Source organism: Lepus europaeus, chromosome 1 (assembly GCF_033115175.1).
Source record: "Lepus europaeus isolate LE1 chromosome 1, mLepTim1.pri, whole genome shotgun sequence".
NCBI lineage: Eukaryota > Metazoa > Chordata > Mammalia > Lagomorpha > Leporidae > Lepus > Lepus europaeus.
In genome coordinates this window covers 38,448,262-38,469,413 of record NC_084827.1, presented here as the reverse complement: position 1 = coordinate 38,469,413, position 21,152 = coordinate 38,448,262, and the positions used below count along the sequence as shown (strand labels likewise).

The window sequence follows — 21,152 nt, the reverse complement described above, 5'->3', positions numbered from 1 at the left end:
CTGTGCACAAGAGAAGCTCTGTAACTCACCAGCATGTGCCAGCAAGAAGCTGAGAGAATGTGCACAAGACTCAATCCAGGCGATGCTGAGGTTGACAGATCTGGAGATCTGGCACACAAAATGGGTAAGCAGGACTTTATCACTAGGACAGCAGTGATTAGTGCCCTGGCCCCAACATCAAGACACAGTGCTAACACGTTCCTGGAAACCTAGAAAATGAAAGTGCCATGCAAAATCATGGAACAAGTGCTGGATTTTCACAGCAGATGATTAGTAAGCCATCAAGGCTGTCCAGGAATGCATCTGTAGGCTTGCTGTACTATCTAAGGGCGGAAGACTCACCTCCCAGCTGCACCCCACAGGAGGCCTTTGCAAACACTGCATTTATGAAATCAGGAGAGAATTTACTAGTGAAGCATGGGAGCACCACTCTGTCCCTCACTGGGAGGCTGCTTTCTGCAGGGCTGGTCGTAGGAGCTGTTCCTGAAGTTGGGCACACTGATTTCAGTGGGGGGATTATAGGAGACCGAAATGAAAGAAGCCCTGTGCTTAAGAGGCAAAAACAAGAACAACCATAATGAGCAACGTGGTCAGAGGAGCAGCTGGAAGGGCCTGGCTCAGAGAGATACAGAGATTGTTACTGGGACACATTGTTCCCTGTGCAAGATTAATGGGCAGGCAGTTAGGGGATGTCATAATTCATACAACTGAAAGGATTCAGAGACGTACAAGCTGCAGATTTTAGGGCAGCCACCCTAATAAAAAGTCGTGATCCCACGCCCAGTACTCAGAACTGAGATAATCTGCAGACCCAGAACTCATTAACTGAGGGAGCAGCTGAGTCCTTGTGAAGAAGAAAAACCCCTACCGCACTCAGCACGTGTCCACGGCAGTAATTCCCCTCATAGGCCTTTTCCCCGGGGACTCTGAGGCCATCCACTTCTTCACATGATCTGGATTAAAGGAAAACACCAGACCTTTTGAGAGCTGGTGGACACAGGACTCACGCTAATCCTGATTCTGAGGGCTGAGGCAGTACCGTGGCCTCAGGAAAGCCAGAAAACATTAATGGAGCTCTGGTCATTGCTGGTGTCCTCAGCCAGTGCCATATCTGGTGAACACTTCCAAGGTCCTGAGATGCAGTCGTGGGTAATTGGAAGGACACAGCTGAGTTTTAGTAGAAAACACGTCATTTCTTTAGCAAAATGTTCATCTTTGAAACGGTGCCCTCCTGGAAATAAATGGTACACCCGAACAGAATCAGGGACTAGCATTTGGCACAGCAGGTAAGATGCCACTTGGAGCACTCTCATCCTGTATTGAAATGCCTGGGTTCAAGTCCCGCCTTCACTCCTGATACCCACTTTTTGCTAATGCACATCCTGGGAGGTAACAGTGATGGCTCACAAGAATGGGGTCCCTGCCACCCATGTGAGAGAACACAGAGTTCCTGGCTTCTGGATTTGGCCTGGTCCAGCCCTGACTATTAAGGGCAGTTGAGTTGTGAATCAGTGAAAATCAGAGTGAGGACTTCCTCTCTTTCTCTCCCTCTCTTCCTCTCAAATAAATTAAATGTGTGACAAGCATTAGTGCTGCCCTTAAGACGTGGAGGAGGTAGGGGTCCCCTTTTGAGCCCCATTTAAATTGAAAGTTTTTCCTTATTTAGGATTAGATGATTCCTAGTGGGTGGGAAGGAACCACTTCAAATCAACCAAGAAGTAGCCCCAGTTTCAGCTGCTGGGCTAGGTTTGGTCACTCTACTAGAGCAAATCAACACTTCCTTGGATAAAAAGGTACAAGGACATTGAGTTAATGAGTATACTGTATTTACCCATATGAGAAATGGGTTTACATTCAAGAAATATGCAGTCATGTGTAGTTATGGCTTTGATCATGTTCAGGTTAATTCTCTCACCTTCTGTCATAATGTAGTCCAAAAGGACTGTGATTGTCTAGACATGATATTGCATTGTTTCATAGTACTTACCTATCATATTAACTGCACCATCGAGCAAAAATTGGCAAAAAAAATGGAAAGTCTTGTTAAGACATATGCAAATTAGAGGATGGGAGATGAACCCTACATAAATTCAGGTTCCTTTCAGCTTAGTAATTTTTTTGTGTATGTTCCTATGGTTTGGGATATGCTGTGACATTCTGTCTAAAGCAAAGAAAAAAGGTCTCACTTTGTGTTTCCCACCCACCAAGATAGAAATACAACATGTGGTAAGAGTACACTGATCTATTTGCTGGGTGACATTCAAAGCTAACAGATTTGAACAGGGCTCAGAGCAGGAAAGGGCTCCACAACAGGCTAAGCTGCCAAGTAAACAGCCTCACTTCCTGGACCCTGTGACCCAGTAGGATTCTATAACACTAGAGAAATTTGTGGTGAGAAAGGCACCATGGGGCATTCATGGAACACCCATAAACAGAGTGACAATATAAACCCATAGGACTCAATGCCATCTACAAAGGAGAGCCCTACACTCTTTGGTGGTGAGGAGCCCCTAAAGTCTTGGAAACTAAGTGGACTACTATGTGCCCATCTAGCCAAATCTACCCATCTTGAACTCCAAGCTCTCTGACCAACCAGATCAAAAGTTGAGTTGAGCCAACAATGGAAGCAAAATAAAATTGAAAATGCATCTTGATGTGAATGGGATGGGAGAAGGAGTGGCAGATGGGATGGTTGCAGGTGGGAGGGAGGTTATGGGGGGGAAAGCTGCTATAATCCAAAAGTTGTACTTTGGAAATTTATATTTATTAAATAAAAATTAAAAAGTGGGTTGTATATCAAGCATAAGCAGTGCCAAAGGGCACAAATTAGCTGCATTCTTTGGTGGCCCTGACCTCCAGTCTTGCTCTCATGTCTCTTGCTCAGCTACTTGGGGTGTTCCCATTGTTGTAGGAGGAATAAGGCTGAGTCTGCCTAAGGTGGGAGCGGGCTCAGCACGTGGTTTCAGCAAGCAGAAACTCACCTCTGCTGACGCTGTGGCTGCAGCGGGGCTGACAGTCACAACTGCTGTTCAGTGTTTCTCTTCTTCACCCTTCTTCTTTTACTCCAAGCCAGTCCTCCATTGCAATTGTGTCTCAGTTCTACTCCTACCAGGTCCTCCTTCTGTCATCCCCCCAACCCCCCTTCGGAAAATCTCCTGCCGCAAACCTCTGCCTGAGAACTGCTATTTTTAGGGAACCTGACTGGACACTCTGCCATAGGTCATACTCTTAGGAAAAACCTGCAGAAGTACACCTTTGCTGAATTGCTTTTCTAGTGTTGCTACTCCCATAAAATAGTACTAATTTTGCAATAGAATTCTAAAGCTTTTGTGGTGTGTTGGGCTATTGTGATTAAGCACATGGGATAGTCTCAAAATAGATCAGAAAAGTCCATCACTGAAAAGGTATGAAATTGTTTCCCTCTTAGATATTGGCTCTTGCCCCTTAAAAAAGAGAAGTGAATCCAGTTTGAGTACTCTAATAATGATTCTTATTTCGTATCTTTATTCTATAAGTTGTTGTATATGAATGATTTGTATTTTAAACATCTCTTAATTTAATGTTAGTAATAAAAATATCATCACAATCTGAACACAATTAGAATGCTCCATTTATTTTTCTGCTGGTGATTAGCTCATCCCTGTACATTTTGTAACTAAAAGCAGACGCTTCTTCATCGCACCCAGCAGACCTATCAAAATATGTGCTGGGTTATGCAAAGGTATCCACTTATGCTGAAAACATTTCTTCTGTTTCACTGCTTAAAGCTGTGGTTCTAAAAGACCTTTTCAAATAAAGCAAGTGAGACAACGGTTTGGTGACCTTCCTGCTGGTTAAAGCCGAACGCCTTTCATCAGAACCACTGTCTTTTCTTAATTGTTCCACATCTTGACTTCCCTTGTCTGACAGCTGGGCAAGTAGTGCATTCCTGTCACTGAAGAAAAAGGAAGAAATACTTTGTTAACCGATTTATAAAAATCTTGAAAATCCACTAAATAGTGGAAGTGTAGAGTTGACTAATAAAAGTAATAGAAATGGAAATATTTTAAATTATTGTTTTGGGTAGATAATTTTATAATTAACATTGAGTCAGCACTGGTAATATACTTTTTAAAAATCTGGTTGACTGTAGTAAAACCTGAATCAATCCTTGGCACTAGGTTCACCAAGAATTAACCAAATCTCAAATTATTTATAACAGATGAACAAGGAAAGGGAGTGGGCATTTGGATTAATACATTTAGCTCCCTTAAAATCATCATTAAAATACAGATTGAATTTGGCTTATCACTCCATTCTACTAATGTATTTCCGTGAATCTCGCTTAAAAACTAGATAGTGACCCTGTGCTCCTGAATGCTTAGTTTATCTTTTTGAGGAATTCCTGCCTCAGCTGCTAAGCCCATCTCCAAAGACCCTGGAGATCTTTCTCACTGAAAGATGTAAGATCTTCCAGATGAAAAACATACACACAGTAGATACACACACATGAACACCCAAAAGATATTATAAAAGATTGAAAATTCTCTAATCCTCAGAGCTAGTGTCTGTGGCACAGCAGGTAAAGCCACTGCCAGCACAAGATTTGGGCACCAGTTTAAGTCCTGACTGCTCCACTTCCAATCCAGCTCCCTATTAATGGCCTGGGAAAAGCACTGGAAGATAGCTCAAGTGTATGGGTCCTCGCCATCCATGTGGGAGACCCAGATGAAGCTCCTGGCTCCTGGCTTGAGCCTGGTCCAGCTCTGGTGGTTGGGGCACTATATTTGCTACATTTTTGCTCTCTCGATCTTTGTCAGTGCCACACTTCCATCTTATTTAGCTTTTCAGTGAAGGGATTTATACAGTGTCAATATAACGTGGATTATGGTTTATTCATTTTCAGATTCAAATCTGGTTGTCCTGAGGCTGAGGGGAGTGGTGGGATAACACGGGCTGAGGTAGAAAGCAATGCTTCTCATTATAAGCCTTTCTCAATGTTTTTGTTTCCGTAAGTTCATATATTATTTCAACACCTCAGAGAAAAACACATTTTCTTAAATTGAGTTTAAGGTTAGTTTGTGTGATCTGATAGTGACATGCTGTAATCATATGGTACATTCATCAGAAAACTTGACAGCAGGTAGGCAGTTGGTGATGTGGGTTGTTAAGTTGCCATCGGGGACACCTGCATGCCATGGCCGAGTGCCAGCTCTGAGTCCCGGCTACCTCACTTCCCATCCGGGTCCCTGCCAATGCACATTCTGGAAGGAAGCAGGTGGTGGCTCAAGTATTTGCGTGCCTCCTTCCCATGTAGGAAACCCAGATGGAGTTCTAGGCCCCTGGCTCCTGCCTGGTCCAGCCCTAGGTTTTCCAGGCATTTGGCAAGGGGGTGGGGCAGAGGCTTGAGGAAGGAAGATCCCTCCCCATCTCTCTGTCTTGCTCCATCTCTCTGTCTTTCAAATAATATGAAAATAATCAATTTTTGAAAACAAAGAAATAACACAAAATGTTAATTCCTGTCAAGAATACATTTCCAAGTTCATTTGCTCAACAAACTCGGTGAGAAGGAGCCCCAAAACCTACTAGGCCATAACCATCTTAAATCATTCTGACCCAGTCCTGGCCATTGTGGTCATCTGGTGACTGAACCAGTGAAGGAATCACTCTCTCTCTCTCTCTCTCTCTCTCTCTCTCTCTGTCCCTCCATCTCTCTCTGTAACTCTGACTTCCAAAATAAATAAATCTCTTTTAAAAATTAACGTGACCGTTTAAATTATATATATATATATGTTAAAGTATTCCATAAATAATAAGTTGAAGGTAAACTTTTGCTGAGTTTTTGTTTTATTTATGTTCTATTCCAAGCTCAGTCAAGGAAACGCTTCTCTCCACCAACAAGCCAACTCTTTGATGCCTCACTTCTATTAGAGTTCCCACCCAAAGGAGAAACAACTCCCACTTCTACTGCCCTCAGCCTTATCTATTGCTCCTGATTCCCCTTTTCCCTTCACCTTTTAGAGCTCCCTGCACTGTTCCTTCCTATGGGATCCACTGTCCCAGGCATCAGCCAATCACCACACGTGAGCAGGAAGAACACTAAGGATGTCAGTCCCTGTGTGTGGCACAGTGTCTTTTAATGGTGGCTGCCCATTAAGATCACCTGAAGGGCAATTGGTTTTCAATACACACTAGCCCCAGTTAAGGAGAATTTCTATGAGAAAGACTTAAAATGAGAATGGCACCTCTAATTGACAAGCGAGGAAAAAGTGGCTTCCTCAACTACATGGAAATTCAATGTGAAACTATGACTTCTGTTTATTCATACTACTCACGTATTTATTACCAAACTCAAGTTATTCCCTGTATATCTTTAATATCTGAACCAAATGTTACCTATAGTTTATTTCACCTATGATTCCAGTAAAAATTTTCCACTTAGCTTTTTATGCATACATACACACATGCAAGCACCCCCACATTCTAGAGAGATTGTTCTACTCTATCTGGAAAAAAAAAAACATTTCATAACTATCACTTGAAGTTATTTATTTTGTGTTAATACCCCATCTCATTCTTGCCTTCTGCTAGAAAATCTTGGGAAAGAACATCTTACACCTGATTACTCATTGCATAGTCATTAATCCCTTGTACAACGCTATTTACCTTCTTAAAGGTTACCAGCCACCTCTACAACAGCAAATCCCCTCTTAATCCAACATGATTTGAGAACTTAATATTTGCTTGGCAGCAGAGATAAACATTCAATGAATATCTCTTTCTGTCTTCCAACAAGTTTGCAGTGGGAAAGACAAAGAGAGAGGCCAGTTATATATGGTGGTGTTTTGGGAGACATACCCTTGGAGACATGCCCACTCAAAGAAGATTGTCCAGGGGAATCTCTTGTCTGAGGCAATTTGCTTTGCAAGTTGGAGTTGATGACAGCCAAAGGAGGTCAAAAAGGATATAAAGAGAAAAGGTAGCATAAATAGAATCCATGCAATGAAGTCTTTTACAAAAGAATTTAGTCATGGCCCATCATGACAGATGGAAAAAGCTACAAATGAGAATATATTCCTAGAATTAATGGAATATATCTGGGATTGTGTAAGTCTAGGGATAGTAAAACAGCATGATCATTTTAATTAGCTAAGTGTTTGGAGTGTTGGCAATGTAAACTTGCCCCCAAGTCTCTACTTCCTTAGAGATTAAAAAATGAATTATATTATCTTCTGCCTTCCAGTTTCCTGAGGATTACATATTTCTTTTTGCTCACAGGGGCTAGCACTTAGCACATACTCACAAAATGCTGCCCATCACTATTTTTATGTCATTACAGTAGCTGTGAAGGGAGTGTTTAGAGTTGTTTAAGAAATGTAAGATAGAAACAGGCTAATTAGGAGCTTATTGTCTTGGCAAGCAAAAGTGATTAATTAAGGCTATGCAGGAAGTAATGAAGATTAATGGGAGATAACATAAGATATTTGAATCTACTTAAATTGTTTTGTGAAGTTTTAGAATATAGGTTTCAGAAAAAAGTATCTCAAGAATTCATGAATCATTGTGATTAATAAAAATTAAATTATGAATTTATAAATAGAATTTATTGTTATAATGCACTTGCACATTTAAGCAAAAATAAGCCTCTGTAATTCCCTTCATTAAACATCTTCTGTGTCATAAAATCTTGGCAGTACATGAGTTATCACATCATAATGCTTCTTAGCATTCTGAAATCTTTTCCAAGCTTGTAGTGTACATTTGAGACATAGGAACATTGCTATTATATTTTGTTTCTTAACAGAATCATTTCACATCCATCATAAACTATTGATGGCTGAAGAAATAAATTTAGAATTATTCTTCTATTCTAAATTTGTACTTTTTAATTTAGATGCTGACCTTCTAAATGACCTTATACTTCTTAATACGGTTACAATGTTGCAGTGCATGGGCCTACTACACTGCAGTCACTTAAAACAAACATAACAACTGAATAACAAGGTTGTCTTATTTACTCCTACCTATTACTCATGTATCAAGTAAATTCTAGCTACTGAATACTTCCCTCCAGTTTCACAGCAATTTCTTTGTTGATATTGAAGCTTAAGCCAGATCATATCCAAGCATTTATCACTATAACATGATGTCTCCAGGGCAGGTGGAAAGAGTGTTCACCTTTCTACTGACTTGACTTCAGTAGATTTAGAGAAGTCAGAATTAGGTCATGTCTCTCCTATATTGCATGCCATTAGCTCATGGATAAGAGCCATTTCGATGGAATGCTGTATAACAATGTCTTTTGCATGGGCTGAGTAGATCTTTGGAAAATGAGAAATTATATGTTGCTTTGAAAAGGGTGCTACTAAGGTTAACTGAAATGGGGTAGTTGCTGAAGAGGAGAATACAGTCAAGGGAAGAACTTTGAAAGTGGAAGATTGTAAGTCATGTGAAATAATGCAAATCTCAAAGAGTAGCTAGAGTGGATGGACCTAGATTGGAGCAGGTGTACTTCTGGATTTAGGAAGAGGTCAAACCAAGTAGCATTGATGTAGACAGGTTTGTGGTGTTGGTTTTAGGAGACTGAAGCAGATTTTAAAATCTTATGATGTCTATTTTTATGAAGTGTGCAGAGCCATTACAGTTCAGGATGGGAAAAGGTCAATTGCTTAAAGATTTGAGAAAAGCTGGGGAGCTATGAAATTGCCTTCACTGAAAGTGGTGGGGGGAATTTATTAGGAAGGTCAACCCTGGAATGCTTGCATTGAGCTTTTCTTTGAAAACCTGGTAACAGATCTGAAGTCATTCCTTAATGCACAATGGTGTCATTTTCGATAGGAACACACTGCTGTTCACAAGTAGCCATAGAATAAGGGATGAGTAAGTTTAACTGGAATTGAAGTTTTTTTCTAAATGAGTTTGAAGGAGGGTAGTGGGACAGAAAGTTACATGTTTGAAAAAAGGATCAATAATCCTGCACAATGGAAGGCTAATCAACTACAAAAAGAAATGACATGATAAAGCAAAAATAGTAGCATCAGCATGAAAGATTTAATGAGTTCAATCAATATCTAAATATTGAATTCCGTTGGATAATAAGCAGACAAAGTGGCATTTGTAGCCTACTCTTTCAAAAGTGTTACAATTGTTGATGTTGACAAAATCCTGAGGGTGATCATGGAAGAGTGTGTCTGGAATATAGAGGACAAAGCAATATGAACAAAGGAGTTAAAAGGATGGCTCAAAGGCAGGTGTGCTGCAGCCGGTTAAGCAGCTGATTTCAATGCGGGCATCCCATGACTTAGCAGCAATTCAAGTCTCAGCTGCTTCACTTCTCAGCTAGTTTCCTCGTTATGCTACTGGGAAGGCAATGGAAGATAGACTAGTACTTGACCCCCTGCCAACCCTATGGAAGATCAGGATGGAGTTCCTGGCTCCTGGCTTTGGACTAGCCCAACCATGGCTGTCGCAAGCATTCGGGGGAGTGAACCAGTGGATGGAAGATCTCAGTCTCTCTCTGTCTCTGTCTCTCTCTCTCTCTCTCTGTCTCTCTCTCTCTCTCTCTCTCTTTCAAATATATATTAAAGGATGGACCAGCCATGGTATTGGTTCTATTTATTTCTGTGGAGGTTCATATGTCCTGAGAGATCACACAAAGAGTGGTGGGAAAATCCCTGTGCACCAAAAAGTCACTGACAAATTTAGGGAAAATAATAATAGGTAAGGCTTCTTAAAATATATACACCTGAAAATGCAGCAGTGTGTGGAACAGAAAATTTTCCATTGGAACAGAAGATGAAAAGAATGCTGTGGTTGGACTCACATGCACGTATGCATACACACACACACACACACACACCCAATATAGTTTGACAGGTACAATGAAGAAAGTTTGTGGGCATCTGTAGGTAGCTTTGACCTGGAGTCAGTGGTGAAACGGGAGAGTGGCAGGGAGAACAGCCAAGTCCAGTTCCAAAGCATGAAAAATGCAAAAAAGGAAAGACAGGTCCTGGTGATGGGAAAGCTTGCAAAAAGTCATGGACTTTGTACACTCGGATTTTGTACTTGCATAATGCCAAGACTGAGCAGTCTTCCCCGAGCTATAGAAGCACACACCTTCTTCAAGAGATTTCTCCCAGAGCTAGTTCTCCAACAAAGTTTCCTCTGACTGGCCTGGTTCACAAGGGCCTCGCTGTTCTCTGAATTCCAATGGAGCTCATTGTATGCACTGTACATGTTGATAGGAATTGACAAATGATCATACATTATTCCTTGCAATATTTTACTTATGTCTTCTCCCAGGTGGAGTATGGGGTCTTGAAGACTGAAAGCCATGTTTTATGCTACTGCTTTAAATTTGCCCAAGTAATCTGTGGAGGGACTTCTTCTATTAAGGGTTACACGAATATCTGTTGAAGGGATCCTAATGTTTTAACTAACTTAACTGCTAATGATACTGACTTGAAAATATTTTATCTTATCCAAGGCATTGAAGCAAATATATTTTTACATTAAAATATATTCTGTAACTTGGAAAAACACTGTGGTTTGGAATTAACATTTTAACTCCAATTTAAAAGAAAACATATGCTAAATGAGTATCTCCATGGAAGAACTCCTATAAGACAATTGGTATGTATTAAATATTTGTTGAACAGTTCGGTGATCCAGGACGAATGGGCATTGTAGTTATCCTTGGCCTGGTCCCCACTAGATTTTCCATGTAATTTAATTGCATCATTTTTTTTTTCAGGCTTCAAAAGGGAATAAGGAAGAGTAATCAGAATTTAACTACTACCTCAGTGATACACACTATGAATTTAGACATCTACAGACATATCAATGCTATTTCCTTCATCACTGATATCACCAAATATGACTATTGACAATTGAAGGTTAGCTGTTTCTCCCTCAGTTTCCATTCTGAACTGATAAGCATTAATGACCCCATTTCTGAGTTACCACTTGCTATAACTTATTGGTGAGTACTTTTTATTACCCAGATGCTAAGAAAGTTGAAAGAGTAACTATTTCAGTGTCAACGGTGTGACTTGTCTCTTTAGCCATACCTGATGATTGCCAGGAAGCAGACTTGGCTTCATGTTTGGATTGGAGTCACCACTCAATAAATTTCCATGCCTACAAAAAGCATTAGGAGATACTGGAAATATTTTAGGTATATTTTAGTGCTTTCTTGCAGATGTAATAAACGATGCAATGTTTACTTTTATAAATAAGGACATAAGCAAACCAACGGTCCTTAAAGTGACTCTTAATGGCCTCTCATACATATTAAATTATAATCATTTATGTTCTTAAGTTCAGACTCAGAAGTCTTTATCCTTAATAGTTTACATAGTCTCTCCTTAATAAAGATAGTGCATCTTGATGCTGTTCTAGATCAAGTTTCTGTTCCATCTTAGATTGCTGAGGCATTTGTGCCCCCTCATCATTAGATAAACTACTTGATTTGAAAATAATAATCGTGCTATGCAGTTGTCAGCAGACTACCAGTATTAGATCATCATCTTATTTGCAAATCCAACTTTACTCTTTGCTATGCTGCCATGCCTAGAAGAGTATTAGGCAATCCATAAGTATTGCTGGATAAAGGTAAGTCTACCTGAAAAAAAATTCCTTTGTAAAGAATTTAGGGATGACATTTAACCTTCCAAAATGATTATCCACATTTCATGTCTCTAAATTTGAAATGCAATGAAGCATTGAGAACTCGAATGTATAAAGTTCAAAGTGTCTTTGTTTACAGGGGTAAGTCTGCTTTTACCTAGTGACTTGTCCAGACTCCACAGCAGTGAGACTTGGTTGCTTCTGCTGATGTTTGTGACAGTGGGGAAATAATCTCGAACAGGCAGGGACACTATAGATAAAGGAAGAAAAAGTGGGAGGAATTTTCAAAGACAGAAACTAATGGCTTACTTTTTCATCAACATTGTCAAAATGATCAAAATCTATTTCCTGCTCTCATCTTCATGATATATAGGATTAAGCTTCCCAGGTACATGTCTCATGTTAAATAAATAAATAGATAAATAAATAAATAAATAAATAAATAAAACACCAATTGATGAGTACTTCTTTTGAATATGAAAGTGATCATAATATCCTTAAATGCTTCCAACAAAATCTCCATAAGAAAACCTCAGCTCCTCGGATGTCAAATATTTGAGATTACTCTGACAACTTTATAGTTAGAAACAAGCTGTGACTACAATAGATGCTGCTGGATTATCAGAGAAGATGTTTCTAACTGAACAGATACTTTGCTGCGGCGCTGACATTCTGTCACACTCCTGGTGACAGCACACCCACAAGTCCCCTTTCATGATAAACAAGGTTTCTCATAAAGAATTCATCATAGGGAAGAGCTTGCCTGCAACACAGACTTTTAAACGAACTTATTCCATCCTCTTACTCTACCTGGTACTTCAATATTTTTTTTAATTAATAGATTATTTTTTCAGGCATTCGATGGCACTATTATAAATCCAAAATATTGTGCTAAACTGTGTCCATTTCATAGGAAATGGAAAGGTCACAGTTTCTCAGTTGTCTTTGGTAAGTTTTTATTTTCATGCTAATACTCTGACTTCCTTTGAATTTTATTCTTTTACCTGTCAAATCTAAATTCCATATTCCAAGAGAAGAGCTAACCCACGATGAGGAGTAACTACAATAGAGTTCATTAGATCCTTTGTCCCATTTTTATGTGTCTTACAGGAAAAATATCCATCCTTAAATATAAGTAAATTATATTTTCTGTCTTTCTGTTTTCTCCCATGTGTTCTTCAAATGTCAGCTCCAATGCCACTTTGTCAGTTAAGCTTTCCCTGCCAGGCTCTCTGTCCAAGAGTTCAGTAGACTATAGAAATACTTCTAAATTTCAATTGCCTTTCTTATCATTCTTCTTATAATGTATTACAGCCATTTCTTTTCTTAAAGCTACATCTCTAAGAGGAAAGTACTGTTTATTAATATCTCTGTATTCTGCTCACCAGGCCCAACACTTGAGCAGGAAGAACTTAGGAGAAAATTCCTGAGAGAAGTTAATCCTCCTAAAGGAGGATATAGTAATAATAATTATTGCTGACATTTTATTTTTAAACTTCTTAGTATTTTTAATTTTTAATTGGCATATAATAACTATGCACACTTAAGGGGTACAGTGTAATGACTTGATACATGTATATAAAAATGTAATGATCAAACCAGGGTCATTAGTATTTCTGTCTCCTAAACACTGATCATTTCATTGCTTTTGGAATCTGTAAATTCCTTTTATCTCACATGTTTGGGACCTTCTGTTTATCTTTTGATAGGGAAATATTGCCACAGGTTCTGATCTTGTTTGTGGAGGTAAGAACTAAATTTCATTATTTCCTTTTTTGTTGCAGGAAAATTTGAAATCCCACTTCTCCTGCTTGTGTTTAGGACCCAGATAAATGTTATTTTAGCTTGAACCATTTGATTGATCATTATGGGAAGAGCATTTGCCTTGGTGCTAGAAGATTCTGGTTAACATCCTGAGTCTCAGTCTGGAATGGCGAGGCTGGTACCTGTCTGTCAACTTTGTTGTGATTAGCCACAGGGTTTCTACAAAGCACTAGTAGGAATAGCTGTGTTTCCCCAGTCTTTTCTCTGCACTTTCATCCTGGTCTTTTTTCTTATTTTTTAAATTTATATAAAGGAAATAGATTTCATGCATTTCATATATATAGCTCTAAGAACAAAATGATACTCCCCAAAGTCCTTCTTCATGGACTTTATGAGCTGTAACACATTCAAATGCAAGCAGTGGTTAAAACCTTACTCTTTGAAGAGGCACCATGCAACAGCATAGAGACACATCAAGAAAAGAGCTCCTGTCAGAGTGAGAACTGCAGGAATCCAGTTGTCAGGGCTCCAGTAATAGGAAATCTTTGTTAGGACAGAGGTGGTCATCTGAGAAATACAATCAGCGTTCACTCAGCGTTAGTAGTACACGTGACAAAAATACATAGTATATAGTGTCTACCTAGGCAGAGTGGACTTTCTTGTACATTTCACTTTGACCTTTTATAGCATTAAAATAAGATTATCATTCGATATTTATTCAAAAAATTAACATTGAAAACACAGGTGAGGACATCTGGTATAGCGGCTAAGACGTTGCTTGTAAGCTTTACATCCTATATGACAATAGTGTCTGGGTCAAGTTGGGGCTCCTCTTCCGGTTCCAGCTCCCTGCTAATGCACACCGCAGGGGGCAGCAGTGATGATTCAAGCACTTCATTCCCATCCCTGCCACCCACCTGGGAAACCCAGGTGGAATTTTGGGTTGCTGGCTTCAGGTTGGCCCAGCCTGCCCCTCCCCACAGACTATATGAACAACAGTGATGAAAAAAATCTCTGTCCATCATTTTGTTTCTAGTGTTTCTCTCCTCCTCTCCCCCCCCTCATATCTATCATCTGTATAGCTCTCTATCTCTGTGCCTTTCAAATAAATCAAAATAATAAATAAGCATTTAAAGAATACAAATTCAAAAAATTACAAGGCACAGTAGACGAACACCTTTTTCTGCCACTGGAAGCAAACGCATTTGTTTCTCTTCAGAAGCAAATGTCTTTGTTCGTGTAGTTGCCTCTGGCTAGAATCTTCTCTCCTGCTTTACTCTCCTGGAGAGTATCTGTTCATTTACAAGGTCATGCTCCACCACTGCTTTTGCAATAAATCTAATTTTTGTAGAAATTGCCACACTTACACTCTCCTTACTTATGTCCCCTGTGACATGGAGAACACTCTGCTTCATTTATTTCCTTTAATTGTGAGTCTGCTAATAGCACATAAGCTCCTATTAGACAAGGATCATTCCTTGCTCATCTTGGTGGGCTCTACACAGTTCCTGGGACAGAGAAGACAATAATCAGTATCGGCTAGATGGCAGATAGAGTGAGTCAGCACATCCTTTACCAGGCGAAGCATCATTTCAGAAATGAGTCCGACTATTGTTGCCTTTTCTGCCTCCTATCATAAAAACACACAAAAAATTTTGCCCAGATAAATTTCCATGGCCATCTCTGACCATTTAAGAAGCTGGTTAATGCAAACTTTTGTCCATGACTAAGCAACATGACATGCCCAGCAGATGGCGGCATAAGATAGGACAAGTCTTGTGCATCTTTTCAGGGAGTAATTTGTGAAGCTGTTTTTGCAGGAATGTAAAGGGGAGAAAACAAACTTTGGCGAAAGAGGAACACTTGGCAATGGGGATGGCAGAAGTAGCGCTACTTAGATAATTCAGTGAGAGAAGTCCTGACCACCTCGCTGAAGTTTGGTAGTTGCTAACGTGTTGCGTGATGAAACACTGCAACAGTCTGGGCAAGCCCAGACCAAGACAGATCCAGAAAGCAGCCTAGGCTCCAGGGGTGTCAGTTGAAACACTGTGGCTTTATTTACCTGAATAAATAATTTCGCGTTGTATTTACAAATGTTAAATAGGGTAAAAAGGATGATAGACAACTTAATCACTTAATCATCTAGTTCTCTTTTCAGCTCATTAAGAACTATTATCCCTCCCAAGCACATTTGAGAAGGGTGTTACTACTGATAGAAAGAGACCACAGCCTATACCTGCCAACCTTCCTTTCTTTCTTCCAACAAATATGTATTGAACCCTCACTATGCTCCAAGAATGGTGCAGGAGGACCATGGTAAAGAGGACATATAGAACCTTAAGACTGAAACCTTACAGCTCATGTTCATTTAGCAGCCACTGTGTGCTAAACTTACTAGCTATGCTATTTCACTTTCCCCAATGCTTGTCCTAAAAGAGAGGTGTTCATTACTGCCAGTCTACAAAGAAGGAGCTCAGTCAAAGGGAACTCAGTAGGTCACCTACAGCTCCACAGCCAGGAAGGGGCAGGATGGACCTTTACATATGAATGTGTGTATCCCTGAAGGCCATGGAAGGTTTTCAATAGATCATGCCAGCTCCCCTAAAATAAAAATATTATAAGAGTTTTAAGAAAACATCCAATTCCTACATCAAGTGGTCAACACACCACTTGGAAAATCATAACTACACATGTTTTGTGTCAACATAATTACACATTTTCATTTTGTGAAAATTTAGCTCTCCAGGGCCAAGGAAAGGATTTGAAAATGCCTAGAGGTGGGAAGCGAGAGTTGTCCTCACGTCTTGTACTTCCCTTCCCTGACAAACCAGCCTAGGTTTTACCAGTTTCTTCTCGGGCTTTTCCCTTTCTTTCTCTCGTGCACACACACAAATGATACTGAAAACTCTTATATATAAAAAAAAAGAAAGCCCCATCTAATGTTCTAATGTTTTAGTATTTCAAAGGCTAAGACAACTTGGGATAGTCCCTTTTCTCAATAGTCTGGTGAAAAACCAAAATCTTTCTATAGAGATTAAAAAGACTATTGATGGCTGGTATTGACATAATGTGTTTATTGCAAGAGCTGTCATGTCTCTTGTTTCATCTGATCCTCAGAACATCTTTTGTACAATAGGTCCACTTATTCTAATCCCTATAGTAATCCACGGACACAGAGTAAATATTTAAACATTTCTTATGGGCAGGCTTGGCTCTCTCCATGGATTCTTTCTGTTGGGGACTCAAAACCATTTTAAAGAACTGAATGTGGGAGTTTGCATTTGACACTCTTAGTGTTCTATTGCCTTTTACATCCATACTTTATGATTTAATTATTTCTTTTTAATTAGTTAGAGCCTCAAGTAATAGTAATTATGACAACAAGGGCATTCATATTTGCCTTTCCTTTTGCAATAACTTACTGAGTAGACACTGATTCTAGCTCTCTCTTATCCATTCTATCCTCTACTCTGCTGGTCTAGTTTTAATTCTTTTTTTATTTTTATTTTATTTTTTAAATATTTTTTTGACAGGCAGAGTTAGACAGTGAGAGAGAGAGAGAGAGATAGACAGAGAGAAAGGTCTTCCTTTTCCATTGGTTCACCCCCCAAGTGGCCGCTACGGCCGGTGCATTGCAGCCGGCACACTGCGCCAATCCGAAGCCAAGAGTCAGGTGCTTCCTCCTGGTTTCCCATGCAGGTTCAGGGCCTAAGGACCTGGGCCATTCTCCACTGCACTCCTGGGCCACAGCAGAGAGCTGGACTGAAGAGGAGCAACCGGGATAGAATCTGGTGCCCTAACCTGGTCTAGAACCCCAGGGTGCCGGTGCTGCAGGCGGAGCATTAGCCTAGTGAGCCACCGCGCTGGCCAAGTTTTAATTCTAACACTATTTAAATTTACTCTCTGTTGTCTATAAAATAAAGTTCAAATCCAGAATAGTGACTCTACATATCTGTCAATCTACCTAATATCTCTCTGGCCAGCCCTCCTCATGGACCACGGACTCACTCAACTATATTCTTCCATTGCCTCCACACCTAAATGACTTTGATTCTTGCTCCTTCCATCACAGGCCTACATAAAAATCAAATATCTCTTCTTGAAATTTGTCATTTTCTTCAAGCCAGAATTTGCTACACTGCCCTATGTTTGTTTACTCTTCCTTTGCTGTACTTGCCAAAATGATATGCAATGATAAGTAATGAGAACTATGTTTTTGCAACATACTATGACTTGCACATCTTTGCATGATGGTACCCTTTTATTCTTCACTTTGTTTCACACTCTTTTTTTCCCAACTCACTCACTTGCAGGTCAGAAGTTTCCTCAAATCTCAACCGTTTCTCTGTCTCTTTGCTAGTCTCCCTGGTTCAACCATTTACTAAGACTGTGACATTGAGAAGTTATCTAAACTCCTGTTGTCTCAGTTTTCTCCTTTGTAACATGAACAGAAATGGTTGATATTTTGGATTGGATTCAATCCAATTGAATTGGATTCAATCCAATGACAGATTTATTTAATGTGAAAATTTTATGTTCAGATTTATAGATACCAATGTCATGACTAGATAGGAAGTTTTATTCAAATATTCACTGAATTATTTTCTCCTAAAGGAAACTATTTAATATGATTTAATTACAATATTTCCTAAAATGGTTATGATTTCAGATCATGTACTCATTATTGTACAAAGTATGTCTTTTACAATTTACTTTCAAAAATTTATTCTTTATTTATCTATTTGAGAGACAAATGCAATAAAGGAGCTCTCATCCACTAGTGTACTCCCCGAATAGCCTCAATGGCCAGGACTGGGCCAGACTGCAGCCAGGAGCCTGGAACTCAATCTAGTTCTCCCATGTGGGTGGCAGAGACTCAACTACTTGAGTCATCAACTGTTGCCTCCCTGGGTGATCATTAGCAGGAATCTGAAACTAGGAGCTTGATCCCAGCACTCCAATATAGGATGCAGATGTCCTCACGGGTGGCTTTACTGCTAGGCCAGATGCTTGCTCCCAATTTACTTTTGAAGTGTAGGTCAAAACTTCTTTCCCCCTAAGGCTTACAGGTTTGCTGAAGCGGAAAACAAGAACATATCCTTATACTTGGACAATTGAGCAGTTACTCTTCTTTGTCATGAAGCTGAAGAGTGATGAAATCCATGGCTAAGGATTGATGAGACACTGGACTTTGTATGTCATCAGAAGTTTATCTCCCCATTAGGTAGATCACCAGTGAACCCAAAAGAATTTCCCATCTGTCATTTGGTCATGCACTTAGTTGCTTATGGCTGTGTGCAGTTAATTTGGTTTGATTCATAACCTTAACTATTTAACTTGTTATATTTTAGAAAAAAAGACAATAATAGTCTTCCGTGTCATGAAACTTTTGTCAAGGGGTATTAGACTCTTAGCAGATGGGTCAGGCTACAACCCAGTAGAGAACAATTTATATTATTTCCAGCAGCCCTCAAATTCATCTACTTAACTATCATTGAGGAAGATTTTTTAAAAGACTGCCTATAAAATATTCTCATGCAAATTTGTTTAATGGCTACTTCTCATGATATGCCTAAATACTTTGAGTTAAATGTAGAATAGACCTCTTCAGAAAATGTTAAGTAATTTTTAGTGGAAAAATACTACTGATTTAAGCAGAAATGTTGGTTTTACTGATAATAGAGCCTCAGCTTAGAGAGTCACCCAGTGGGGAGCTGAGATCCAAGCCAGGGCCTGCCTTATTCCTAGGGCAACCCTCTCTGCTACTCTCCTTGTGCCTTAAGATTGTTTACTACCCATGTAAAAACAAGTTTGAAATAATCTGTGTGCAACTACATGGTTAGCATGTCTTTCATTGCAAACTTTCATTTGGAATTCTACTTCCCTTTAAATAGAAGGTCATGTCATACATGTCATACTATGAATGAATCGATGAGAATTTTTTAAATTATCAAAGTCTTTTGTCAACATTTAGCTATTTTTTTAAAGTTAACTCCATTTATTTTTACTATCATATCATTCCTGGAGCTTCTTATTCATTTTCAAATCCCACAGGCCTATTCAATTACTGCATGTCATACAAATGAGAATAAATGTTTTAAAAAAATTAGAAAAATATTTTTAAATGAAAGATGGAAGTTGGAGGTAATTAATTACAAAACTATGATTTCTCTAGAATGAAAGAGCTATTAGCAAGAAGGTATTATTTAAGAAAGCAAAACAAAATGATGTAAAATAAAATAATTTATTAAATATTTGTGATTAGTGACTTGTCTCACTTTGATTATACATACTGTGATTTGTGAAGGTTATGGGATTTTCTTCATATTTTGTGAAGTATCAAATACATTACCAGTTTCTAGTTCATTTATAACATTCTCAGATAAGTCAACTATACTGATAATAAATTCCAAAAATTATGTTCTATTTTAAAAGGAAAATTTAAATTTAATATAAATATGCTAAAATGTGTAAATACATGACAAATTGCGTGATAAAAATTCAGAATCCATATTATGAACTGGAGAATGTACTTCTCTCTATGCTCTTCTTGTAAAATTTGATTCAATGCTCTTCTACATAAAAACTAATATATAGCCAACAATTATAAATAGCCTATGATTGACTTCTCTGTAGAAAAATCAGTAAGTGTGAGTAAATACAATCTGATTTTTTACTGAAGAGGGATTATTTATTTATTTATGTTAGTTCCCAAAGCATATAACTCACCAATCAAAAAACTGGCATAAATGATATTCTCTTTTAAATTAGGAAAGATACTATTATGACTAAAAACAAGCTCTGGTTCTGTTGTTGTGTAGCTAAAGAAGACTTAATTGTTCATCTGCCAGCAATAGAAGATGCATATAGAATAAAAGGAAATTAGGGGATAACACTGTGGCATAGCAGATGCAAACCATTGCCCATGACACAAGTATCACACATGTTCCACCTCTGACCCAGTTCCCTGCAAATGCACCTGAGAAAAGCAGCAGAAGGTCGCCCAACTCTTTGGGTCCCTGCCACCCATGTGGGAGACCCTGATGAAACTCTTGGCTCCTAGCTTCAGCCTAACCTAGCCCCTGCCATTGCAGCCATTTGTGGAGTGACCCAACAGATGGAAGATATCTTTCTTTGTTACCCTTTCTCTCTGAAACTCTGCCATTCTAATAACTGAAATCTTAAAAAAAAAAATAAAAGAAAATTAAACATTGATTGCCCCAGATGTAATTTGCTTAGAAAATGATAGGCAGATACATGGGCCTCACCTCTTTAACCCCTTCCATAACTGCTCTGTGATTCCATGTCCATTTCCTACTGGGGGTCAAATGGACACAAAGATGAAGAAATAAATGAATGTAAAATGCCATTCTTCTTCATGGAGTCTGTTTTCTATAGAGCAGCTAAATGTGACATAATATACATAGAAATACATGCTTAAATGGTTGCATGACTTATGCTACTTATCAACATAGCAGAAAGTGAAAGGGTTTGAGGGTCACCAAGAGACTTCTCCCCAAGCCACACCTGAACAAAGAAGGGTGACTTAGCCATGTAGTTCCATGTTGGTAACTTCAGAAGAATAATTACATAGGTAACAGTTGAAGAACAGAATGGCTCAAGACATGACAACAAAAGTTTCCATCTCCCAGTAAGTCCAAGGGACTTTTTTTCCCCATTTATTTGAGAGACTGAGAGAGCAAGAGAGGAAGTCTCTGTTTCCATCTGCTGGTCCACTCCACAAATGCCCACAACTGCCTACTCTGGGCTGGGCCAAGCCA

General features: G+C 39.1%; 1 protein-coding gene across 1 annotated transcript in view; it reads right to left on the bottom strand.

The window, feature by feature from the left end:
* Positions 1-407: 407 nt before the first annotated feature.
* Positions 408-21,152, bottom strand: part of LOC133762480 (cadherin-related family member 4-like) — a 123,082-nt gene continuing 102,337 nt past the window's right edge. Inside the window, exons 19-23 of the mRNA XM_062195476.1 lie at positions 13,808-13,938; positions 11,765-11,857; positions 3,785-3,934; positions 869-953; positions 408-548 (exon numbers count right to left, since the gene is read on the bottom strand). Of these exons, the coding sequence (XP_062051460.1) occupies positions 408-548; positions 869-953; positions 3,785-3,934; positions 11,765-11,857; positions 13,808-13,938 (600 nt within the window). The remainder of the gene's footprint in view (positions 549-868; positions 954-3,784; positions 3,935-11,764; positions 11,858-13,807; positions 13,939-21,152) is intronic.